At 41.9% G+C, this 11,292-nt stretch overlaps 1 protein-coding gene across 9 annotated transcripts in view; it reads right to left on the reverse strand.

Moving 5' to 3' along the window:
* cbfa2t3 (CBFA2/RUNX1 partner transcriptional co-repressor 3) overlaps positions 1-10,142 on the reverse strand; it is a 41,052-nt gene extending 30,910 nt beyond the window's left edge. For 5 of the 9 annotated variants that reach the window (XM_039609721.1, XM_039609739.1, XM_039609731.1 and 2 more), the window contains exon 1: positions 9,261-10,142. In XM_039609721.1, the coding sequence (XP_039465655.1) occupies positions 9,261-9,507 (247 nt within the window). In that variant the 5' untranslated portion in view covers positions 9,508-10,142. Of the gene's footprint in view, positions 1-893; positions 2,059-9,260 lie in introns of those variants that run through there. The other 4 variants (XM_039609714.1, XM_039609707.1, XM_039609750.1 and 1 more) reach the window with 3 other exon arrangements.
* Between the last annotated feature and the right edge of the window lie 1,150 nt (positions 10,143-11,292).

The raw sequence follows: 11,292 nt of genomic DNA on the forward strand, positions 1-11,292 counted from the left end.
CACCGCAGTGACACCCAAAAGGTTATCCCTCAGAGCTGCTCAAATCTTAACATAAACAAACACTCATGACACCATACCTTGCACTACACTGTTTTGGGGCACCGAGCAGTTCAGTTAAGGGTAAATGCCTAAATGTATCCCTTCACACCCATTGCCTTCATCCAGACCAAAATCACAGAGACCAAAGATTTTGTGTCATCACTTTATCTCAGCATCACTTTGATGTGTAGCACAGACTCATGTGGCGAACAACTCATGACCTCCCCTTGCTCTGCCTTTCAGTGTCTCTGCCTTTTTATGTCTAATCTCAGCTCTAAAGAATTAAAAGTAAAGGAAAAGAGATAAGTTCATATAACACTACTGATAATAATAGCAACAATAATATTAATAGAGTCATTTTTTTCTGCCCCTGTAACTGTGTCTTGTTACCAGTGTTATTCAATTCAATTATATTTACAAGGCAACATCCTACAGTGACCCAGCAGGGATAAGAGTGCTATGCTACTCTTTCAAGTCCTCGACATCAATAATAATCCACACTTAGCTACAAATGCGTTATTTCACTTGCCAAGATCCTACAGTTTCCCCTGTATGTAACACGGTAACCATCTAAAGACATCATAACACGCAAAGCGACAAAAAAAGAAAAAGCAAAAGTAAAAGTTATCCAGTATCCTGATCTTCACCTTTACAGAGCAATAAAACATTGAATGCTTACAGTAATGTGAAAGTTTACACCTGAAATATTTTAGTATTTAAAGCTTTTCCATTTAAAACATCGAAAGAGCAATTAAAAATAATACATGCCAATAAAAATAATACACAGACATATTTTTTAAAGGCGTTTTGCCGTAGTTTCACTCAAAACTGTGACTTGTGCAGGTTGTACTTACTTTATGAAGGTCGAGGTCAAGCTGAGGTAACAGTAGCGGAGATAATCCACACCAAATAGTTTCTAAAACCGATTTTTATATGTCATCTCAATCCTCATCATTTGAAAATAATAATTATAATAAAGCTTTGTCGCGGTTTTATTCCTTATTTTTCTGTCTTTGAAATATTGAGAGGAAAGAGCGAGAGTCAGGAAAAAACAGACGGTTTAACTTTCCTTTGGGTGTTCAGTAGGGGGTCTTGACTTTCCAGGTTTAATAAATTATGAGGTATTTCACTTCTCAGTTATATCGAAAAACGTATAAATAAAATCAAAGCCAGAGCTCTTGGATCTTTAAGCAGATTGATGTCTTTGGTTTTTGCAGTCTGAGTTGTTGTTTTTGTTTTTTCTTTTAAAGCAAAAATCAGAACTTGTCCCAAGCATGTAAATCCGCACTCTTGCTCATTTTAACCATCCCAGATCGAAGAAGGAAAAACACAGCCGAGTTTCACCTGCAAAAAAACCAAATATATCTATCTATATATTTTTTTTAAAGCAAACAAAACCATTAACCTGTCGCTACTGCCGAAGTCCACAAATCATCGCATCCCCCAGGCAAAACAACGAAATTATAAAGATGCGGATCCTCTGTTCGGCAGGGTGCGTCTATTATTCCTCCTGTTACAACTTTAAAACCCTCCTTTTTTAACTTCACAGTTAAGTCACAGTCCGTAGTGTCAGGAGCGAGTCCTTGTACATCCGACGAAACGAAGTGACCTTCTTGTTTTTCTGTCTCTCTTTTAAAAATGTTTAAACACACAGTTACACTACAGCCCGTGGACAGGCTGCTCCACCAACACGCTTCTCAGTACGGCACTTCTCCGACGCGCTGTCTTTCAGTGTTGTGGTCTTTAAAGACAAAAAAGAGGAAAGCAAAAAAAAAAAAAAAAAAAAAAAAGCTTCACTTCCACAAAAGAAAATCACATTCGGCTGAGCGGATCTGACGGTTTATTTTCCTGTGGATTCACAATTTGGGATTTGCAGACTTGTTTTGTCTTCTTCACTGATGAGTGGAGCTGGCGGGGCCACTGTGCGCAGAAACCGCGGCTCTCTCCTCCTCCTCCTCTCTCTCTCTGTCCTCGCTGTAGCCTTCTGTCTGCGTTTAAACACCATCTGGAGCTCCTAACCTCTCTCTCTCCCTCCCTCTCTCTCTCTCCCTCTCTCTCTCGGGTACCATCATAGGCGAGAGCTGGCAGCTATTGTGCAGGAATCCTTTCTAAATTGAAAAAGATCCAAAATTGCACATTGTAAACTCCGCATTTGTGCAAAGTTATTAAAATTATGCTAAAAAAACCCCCTGCTTTATTTGTTTAACGGTGACATAACCAGTTAAACCTTGCTAAAAAAACAACAAAAACATCTGCAGTTCTCCAATAAAATGCAGGCAAAAATTAATAATAGCTGGATGAAGATGTATCGTAATGACATTATATGGCTGTATGGTTTGTAATATATAGCCTATCCTATCCTACCTATATATTTTTTAGAAGCTAAACAGCTCGAATCCAAAAGCAGTGAGACTGAGTGAAATACAACTCTTTTACCGTCCCACTGTCTGCCCGTGGGGGCCGCTGTTTCCTCATATCAGGACGACGGGGACGACAAGGAAAGCAGACTATATTTACTTTAACACTTGGGGGAAAAACCACAAGCTTTCTGAGAGCTGAATGAATGCAAAAGAATGCGTCTGTCGGCATGTGGCCATACGCCAGTAAACTCCACGCGTCTCGTAAAAGTGACAGTTTCGCTTTATGTTCAAGTGTTGTCGTTAATAGTCAAGTCAGTGGACTGTTGTAAAGAAGGATAGCAGGAAGATTCGTCTTGTAAAAGAGCTCTATAAATGTGCCCCATATCTTCCCACCCATGTGCTTCTGAGATACTTGTTTCAACTGCGATCATCTAAGATCACACGTGGCAACATTAGTATTCCCACTTTGCAATGGATTCACGATTGATGACTGCTTCAACCTTTAATCCTTGTCCTTTGATGTAACATCTGTCTGAGGATGACAAATGACAATTCAAAAAATAACGATTATTTTAAATGGACTAATCTGTCTTTTTTTTTTAATTAATCAATTAATTAGCACGTCAATAAAATTTCAACAGTTTAAACGGTGAAAAATGCCCATCGGAAGTTTCCAGAAGCAAGAAGATGTTCTGCTCTCCGGATCAGCAATCCCAAACTTTTTCATTTATTTATTTATTTAGAGAACGCAGTTTTATTTTTTAGGTTTCTTTTATATCTGAAAACAATAATATTAAGTACCCATAAGTATATAAAGTAATATGAATGCATTTTCCTAAATAGATAAACAAGTACACTGGATAGGCAGACAGAGATACACAAAGAGCGACAGAGAAAAAGGCAGGTACAGTACATCTGGCTCCTCTATAGTGAGAATCCTCCACCTGTCCACACTGGTCTGTTAGTCCCTTTGCCCCACCCACCTGCCCTCTCTCCCTCCAACAGACACACATAGCCATGGAAGGGGACAGAAGACAAAGCTGACACCCTTCTGACCCCTTCTGCGTCGACAGAACAAACAGAACCAGCTTGTAAAGTACACACAGACAGCTGCTGTGCCCTGACTCCAGTCTCACCAGCCTTTGCCAGCGCTGAACGCAAATGCTGCCTTCGTATGGAGACTTCTGAAAAAGCCCTCCACTACTGATTAAATAATGTGAGCAAGTGTGCAGGGGGGGAAGCCCCGTTCCTCTCTGACTGGAACAGTTCCCTGCACGGCCGATGAGAGGCAATAACTTCAGGTAACGTCAGCACCAGGTGCCAATGTTCTTTTTTTTCTTCAAGCCACAATATCTGATCAAGCTGTTGCTGCAAATGTGATCAAACAAACAAAAGCAGGAGAAATACACTCAAACATTACACACATAAACTGATGCACGGGACATTACAAGGGTGAATCTCTCACAGACTGGGTAGCTAGTGCTAAACTTCAGAGTTTTGGCCTTAAAGCAGCTCTGTATATATGCATGTTGCAGTGTGTGTGCGCACCATAGGTGACTTATTTGCTCTCTGTGCAAAATACTGAGAAAGGAAGAGATATGTGTGTCTCTGTGTGGCCCTGAGTGACAGAAAGGTAGGCGATGGGGGTTGCATCCAAAGAAAGGATTCCTGTCAAGGTGACAGCTCAGAGATTGACAGGATGCTATTCTCTTCGGGAACAGCGTCAGTCAACCTGTCAGCCTCCCTGTACGACAGCCTCTCACTCCTCTTAATTTGGCCTTTTGTTGAGCGGTCACCGGGTTAGCTCTGACACTCCATGTGGCCAGCCCGATAAACTGCACAATAAAACACTCACACAAGGTGGGAACTCGCCTCGATGAACTCTCTGTGGCATAATACTGCGACTGGAAGTCCCTTTGATGGCATTAATGACAAAAACAGCTTTGTCTTCCCCGCCTTTTCACTCTCTATCTCCCTGTCACACCACAAACACCCCCACCCTCCACCCCCTTCCAACCATTGCTCTGGATTCTATTATGTTGGCAGCATCTTCTGGGTAGTTGAGCACAAACTGAGACAGAAGAACTCTGTTCGGTCATTGCGCTGCTGCTGTGGAAATGACTATTTCTGTTTGTGTGTGTCAGACTAAAAGCAAGAAAGAAAGAGAGAAGTTTTGCAGCATTTCCTCCTCTTGCACATTGTAAATCCCTTCCTATAGTGGCAGTCACAGGCTAGTGTGTTGAAAGGAGATAAGGCCCTGAGCCGGCTGAAAGGAACGCTAGACCCATTGTGTTCCTGCGCTCTTCTCCCTTCTGCTATCCTTTCCTCTGTCGTGCACGTTCAACAGACCACACGTTCGCGGAGCTGCCATTAATGTCACCAGTGTAGCTTCCAGGCAGACGTGAAGGAGGAAAGAGCACATTTTGATCAAAAGAAGAGGGAGGGGGGGGGAAAGTTAACTGCACTGAGTTATGCTGTTTGATAGAATTAGAATCATACCGAGCCTCCCTTCCTCTGAGTCACATGCATTGTTTGTGAATATGACTCGTGTGCTTTAAACTCTATTTTCTTTGATAAAGCACTTAACAGGATGTTTATCTCTCACTTTGTATTCCAGCATCTTAAATGTGTGCATGTCCTCCAGCTGCTCCATTATATTATGAAAGAGAGAGTCTTCCTGTAATATGGCGTGGTGTAACGGATCATTGACCCACCCACTCAAGCACACACGGCGGAATGCTGCTTTTACAAATTGCACCCATAGACCCCCTGACATTTTGTTTGCAATCGAGCAGGAAAGTGTCGCCTGTTTGAATCATCCAGACATGATGGGAATCGTAAATTCAATCCATGCTCTTGGACCAAATGTCCTTTGAAGTACTTCATTTCCAGTATTGTCATCTTCATCTAATAAGAGTACTATCTATTACTGCATTACTGTAGATGCTCCAGCATGTGCAATAAAGCTGATTAATTATCCACTCTATGTGCTTTGGTTAAATTCTGCATTTCAGATGGTGAAATTTGGCGCGAGAATCCCAGGGATGTGTTTCATTCATAGTGTTACAACCAAAAATGGCTTCAGAGGACTTACACGCTGGCATGAAGTTTTCTTTAACCAGAGTGCTAGGCGATGTAAGGACAGTGTACACGTGGTCATATCTGACCAAGAGAAGTGCAAACTTACAAAAGAGGAAGTGACATCTGATCAAATCAAGTGTTGACTCAAGAGCAGGATATGCAGCCTGAGCGAGGCGAGGGGGGCAGAGGGGGGACGGACAACGGCCAGTAAAATGTCCACAGGCAGGTGAACGCGTCCCATACGTTCACATGAGAAAGTCGGTGCTAAGTATGTCTGTGTTTCCCAAGAGACAATATGTGTGTGTGTGTGTGTGTTTGTGTGGAAGCAGACAGTTGGTGGTGCTGGCACTGGAGATAGTGAGTAGAGGGGGATGAGGCGCTGTATCAAGTTGTGAACATCTGTTCCTCATAGAAACCACAAAGCTGGTACTGAGGAAATAAAGAGGATAACTGCTCTACTGCTCTCTCTCTCTCTCTCTCATACACACAAACACACACTCATCTCACTTTTTTCCACTCCTTGTTTACTCAGTACTTTTACCTCTTCTTGCATCACTATCAGCATCCATGTTTTTCCAACATTTTTGATCATCCATTCCACATTTATTTGCTCATATCTCTGCTGGAAATCCAGTGATGTAATCATTAAGCAACGGATAAGTGCACACAGCCAATGGTATAGTTTTTATGTAGATGAAATTTCAAAATACTATTACAAAATATGTCCCGTTGTTCTAGATGCGATAACAATTATGTAAGCTGGACTTCTAAGAAAGAGTGACATGGCAAAACCTCAAGACCAAGCATTTACAGAGAAGGAGGACAAAAGATAAACTGATCCACAGACTTAAAACTAAACAAAAGCACATATGGTTGATTTTCCAAATCCTAAAGTCAAAACTGTAAATGGATAGTTAATTAAGCTTTAGTCAATACCTAGTTTGCTTTTGACAATCAATAAGATTATTATTAATGCCTCTAGTCACCCGTAGCCTCGTGCAGTCCTCAGAGATTTTGGTCCAGATTGTCATAACACGGTTGCTGCAGATTTATCAGCTTGACATACACGATGAGTCTCCCGCTCCACTACACCCTAACAGTGCTCTGTTGGACTGAGATCTGGTCACTGTGGAGGCCATTTGAGTACAGTGAACTCATGTTCAAGAAACCAGTTTGAGATGGTTTGAGTTTTGTAACCCAGTGGATTATCCTGCTGGAAGCAGCCATCAATAAATGGGTGCACCGTGGTCAGAAAAGGTTAGACATGGCCAGCAGCAGTATTCATTTAAGCTGTGAAGCTGAGTTTAAATAGTGGCCATTTGATATTAAAGGGGTCAGTGCAAACTGTAGCATCAGTTTCCCGTTCTTAGATGACAGGTTGGGATCACTGTGGCGTTCTGCATCTGCTTCATCCGGTCTGCTTCAAGATTTGAATCAAGGTATGCAGAGATGCTCTGCATGCCTTTGCTGTAACGAGTGGTTATTTGAACTACTGTTGTCTTTCTCTGGGCTCAAAACAGAGGTTAAATCCCAGGAGAACAAGAATTTGTGAAATCTTCAGACCAGCCCATCTGGCAGAAACAACCATTCCCTGTTCCAAGTCATTTAAATCATCTTTCTTTCCCTATTATGATGCTCAGTTTGAACTTCAGCAGGTTATCTAGACCATCTCCACAAACCTGGATGCACTGAGTTTCTGCCATATGATTGGCTGATTATATTTACACGTTACAGAGAAGCAGAACAGGTGTAACTAATGAAATAGCCGGTGGGTGTACACATAGTATTTATTACTATGTAAAAAGTTTTATAAACATCAGCTGCAACTTAACAAACACGTGGCGGTTCACACATGATTTATAATCCAGTTATTAGTAAATTCTATTAATGAGTATTTCAGTGTTGACAGTGACAGTAAAACATTTTAATTAACTATTTAAAATGACTATTATAAGGCGTAATCAAAAAGCTTCATTTAGAGTCTATGTTAGATGACTAATTGTGCAAACAGGTCTTTGGCAAGCCGGATAACAAAGAAAGCAACAAAGTTATGTGCTTATGTATTTATACGAAACTTATTACTGGTGACATGCCTGTTTTTGTCAAAGAAAATTGTAAAGAATAGCCTCTTCATAGCTATAGAGGATTAGAGTTGGCACAAAATTACGAAGTCTATGATACAGCAGACATGAGCCAAGGCTTTGTTAGGGATTCTCTGCACCTTTTCCATCAAAGACCCTTGATTTAGTCCTTGCTGCTTTTCTTCTTCCTCTCTCCATCTCTCTCACTGCCTTACTGGCTCTATTGGGCCTGCTGCGAGGTTGTGCGAGCGCTGGGTGGCAGTTCCTTATTGTACAGTGTCTATATGAGTGTGCGTCTGTGTGTATGTGTGAGTCTGTATGCTGTGTGCGACTGATAAGACCCAGGGAGAAGAGCCAGCATGCCGACATATTCTTGCCACCGCGGTTATCGCCTGTCGCAGCTGTGCCTGAGCTCTGCGACATCTGCTCCCTCACAGGAAGCCTATGCTGTGGCTCACAACACCTCTCCCTCACACACACACACGCGCACATATGTACATGCATGAACACATACTTTACTCCCGCTTCTCCATACAGCGAGAACATATTACCGGACTGTGCACCCCCACACCCCCACACACAGTTACATCAGGTAAACTACATGAGACAAAGAGCTGCGTTTATAGTTCTCAATGGCACATTTTGTTTTTCTCAGTCTATACATGTGTGCATGTTTGTGTGTGATGAATGGGCTGGAGCACCAACGCTGGAGTTCTACTGGGTTTTTATCACTGAATTACAGGGGGGGATGCTTATGACTAAGCCTAATTATAGAGGCCTTATCGCTGCAACGTTCACAAAGCTCATTACTGCCAAGAGACGGTATGCGCTGCAGGTAATTCACCACGTTGGGTATTAGTCCTCGCACTGGCTTACCGTTTCTACATATTTAGAGTCTATAAAATTAGGCTTTTAATGTCTGATTCTTAATGCATCTCTCTCTTCAAACCCTTCGCTGATTTAACTGAAGGTTTTCATTTTTATACCTAAAGGCAGTGTTTTCACTTCTTTATGAATCAATTACAGTTTTTTCTCTTTTTACTTTTTTTTTAACCTCACGTGTCTTTTCATGTATTCCTCGGCTGTCTGCTCTCTTAAACCTGTCCATCTGTCATTCACCCATTTTTGACCTTCATGTGTATTATGAAACCATTAAAGCTCAACAGTGAAACTCCAGAATCTGGTTCTGTTCCCTTCAGCTGCTTGGGAAAGCCCAGAGGAAGACACCCCCGGCTCACCCACCCAACCACCAAAAGCTCTAAAAACCTCTTTCCTTTTCCTTTCCAGCGCCCACAGGATAAATGTGCTCCACTGGGCTTGGTAACAACAAGGACAAGTTTATTTAATCTAGACTGGTAATATGAAGAAATGGGGGGGAGAAAAGAGCATGCAGACAAGAAACAAAGTGTTAAGAGAGCAATTTAATACCAGTTTTATTTGTTATATAACAGGCCAAAAAAGGCCATGTTTTGATGCCCTTCTAACCTTGAATCCCTTTGCTTCAGTCATCAAATAGCAAGATGAAGAAACCTCGCATAACCCCACATAGCATGTAGCACAAAGTCAACACAAACTGATTATACGTCAATCACTTGAACTTAATGAGCAGACCGCTGCAGGACCCTCCATCACTCATCGCGATTAACACGATGCCAAAAGACCTTCATAAAAAAGGTCCTGTAAGATGACAAGCTCATACCTTCACTATATCTGTAACGGCTGCTGGCCACCAGGTTGTGATCGAGGCTTCCGGGCTGGAGTATGTGGGCAGTGAATTTATCCCTCAGCTCGCGGTGGCTGATAAGTGTGACGGTAGGGACACGTGGAGCAAACGCTGGAACAGCTCTCAGGTCAGCCCTCTTCTGGCGCTCCAAATGGACCTCAGCAGACATGTTCGGACTTTCCTGTTTATTTGAGAGCTGAGAGGCTTGGAGCATAAGGGACATGCTCTTTGAAACTCTCTGGCGCACACTGGCAGCTTGCAGGTTCAACCGTGGAAGCAGCAACAGCACACTTAACACTAAAAGTTAGTATTACCTCCAAAGGCTTTCCTGCTGAATGTTCTCGTTCAGTTTCGCTTGAGGATTTCCATGTGTTTCTTTACAATTTCTAGTTTTGCCTTTGAGGGCCCAGTGGATCATTCTGTGACCCGCTGAACTGTTGTACACATACACGGACTTAGCTTCACTTAAGGCTCCAAAAATTGAAATAGACAGTAACAGCCAGCCTTTCCTTATATTCCTTTCATTCCTTCAGTGAAGAAGTTTCTTCTGGTTGAAGTATTCCTGGAATCTCCTGGTGTTTTTTTCTTTGCCGCTTGCCTGCGTGCAGGAACGAGAAATAGATTGTAGTTGTAGTCTTTTTTTCACAAGTAAGTCTTTGTCGTTAACTGCTGTTCCCTTTAACATGGCACATCTTGCATGTAAATCCCCGTTTCTTTCTTCTTTTGGTTCACCCGATCCTCTCAGTCGCTCTTCTCTTCTCCCCAGCAGAGTGTGTGGGAGTTAATCAAGAGTGTGTGTGTGAGTGTCAGAGGCAGGTCAGCTTGTCTTGTGGCTCTGGCTGAGGGGTTGTGCTCTCATCTGAACCCTCCTCCTGCCCTGCCTGCCACAGCAGCTCAAAAGAGAAGTGAGTGCTTGGATGTCACACTATCTGTGTGTGTGGTTATTTTTTCTGTCTTGAGGCTACCACCCCTGGGGAAGCCAGGCAGCAGTGCTGCTTGCGGTGATAGCTGCAGACAGCAGCACGCAGGAGGACCTGGGCCTCAGTCTGAGCTTCCTCTGTCAGGAACCAGCTGTGTCGGCCAGCAGCCACTCCTTCCCTTACTGCATCCTCCCTTCAGTGGTGCCCTCCTTTGCTTCTGTGCACCTTGCCCAGTGGCTATAATGATGCCGTCTGCGCTCCCTTGTTCAAAATCCTTCCTTCTTGTTCTTCCTCCTGTTTAATTTTTGGGTTTTAATTCAAAGCAGTTACTTCATCATAGGGATTTTTCTTCTGCCTCGCTGTGAAACAACAGACTAAAGAACTTTGGATGTTTCGTTTTTGTATATTTTCAGGAAGTTTACAGAACAGGACAACAGGAAATACAACAAATGCCAAATTAACTGTTTACCAAACTGTACACAGAACCGGAACACAGCAAATCAATTAACATGCTGACTTTCCTATAAAAATCTGCTATTATACACACAGATGTGACTCAGAAGTTTATAATATTAATCCATGTTTTTATTTAGTTTTTCTTTTTTAACTCCTGAAAAGTAGATGCTCAGGATTTTTTTTTTTTTTTTTTTTTTGCTCTGGCTTGGTTCATGGTAGACAGATATTTAGTCAATGTAGTTATGGGACACCTCTACCCAGTTTATTTTTGTTTTTTAATAAAAATCATACGTCTAATAAGCTAGAAGTTGGCCATCAAGTCTCCTGACCAGTGATTATATTAATTGTAATAAATGTGTTTATTTCAATTAATTAATAAATACTTTGATTTCAGGTTAAATATAAATATTAAAGTACCAAACTCATTGTCAAAACTCATATTCACCATTATAGCACCATAATAGGTCATAATAGAAATATAAAAATGTCTTTAACAACTTCAATATTCTCTTTTTTTCGCTAACTATTTCACCAGAAATTGCCACCACATGTTACTTTTGTTTTCAGCAGAGTTCTGAGCAGACAGGCCAACCGACCAAATCCACTTTTTACTTCTCATTTTTTGTTTTCTC

The sequence above is a fragment of the Oreochromis aureus genome, linkage group 1, assembly GCF_013358895.1.
Source record: "Oreochromis aureus strain Israel breed Guangdong linkage group 1, ZZ_aureus, whole genome shotgun sequence".
NCBI lineage: Eukaryota > Metazoa > Chordata > Actinopteri > Cichliformes > Cichlidae > Oreochromis > Oreochromis aureus.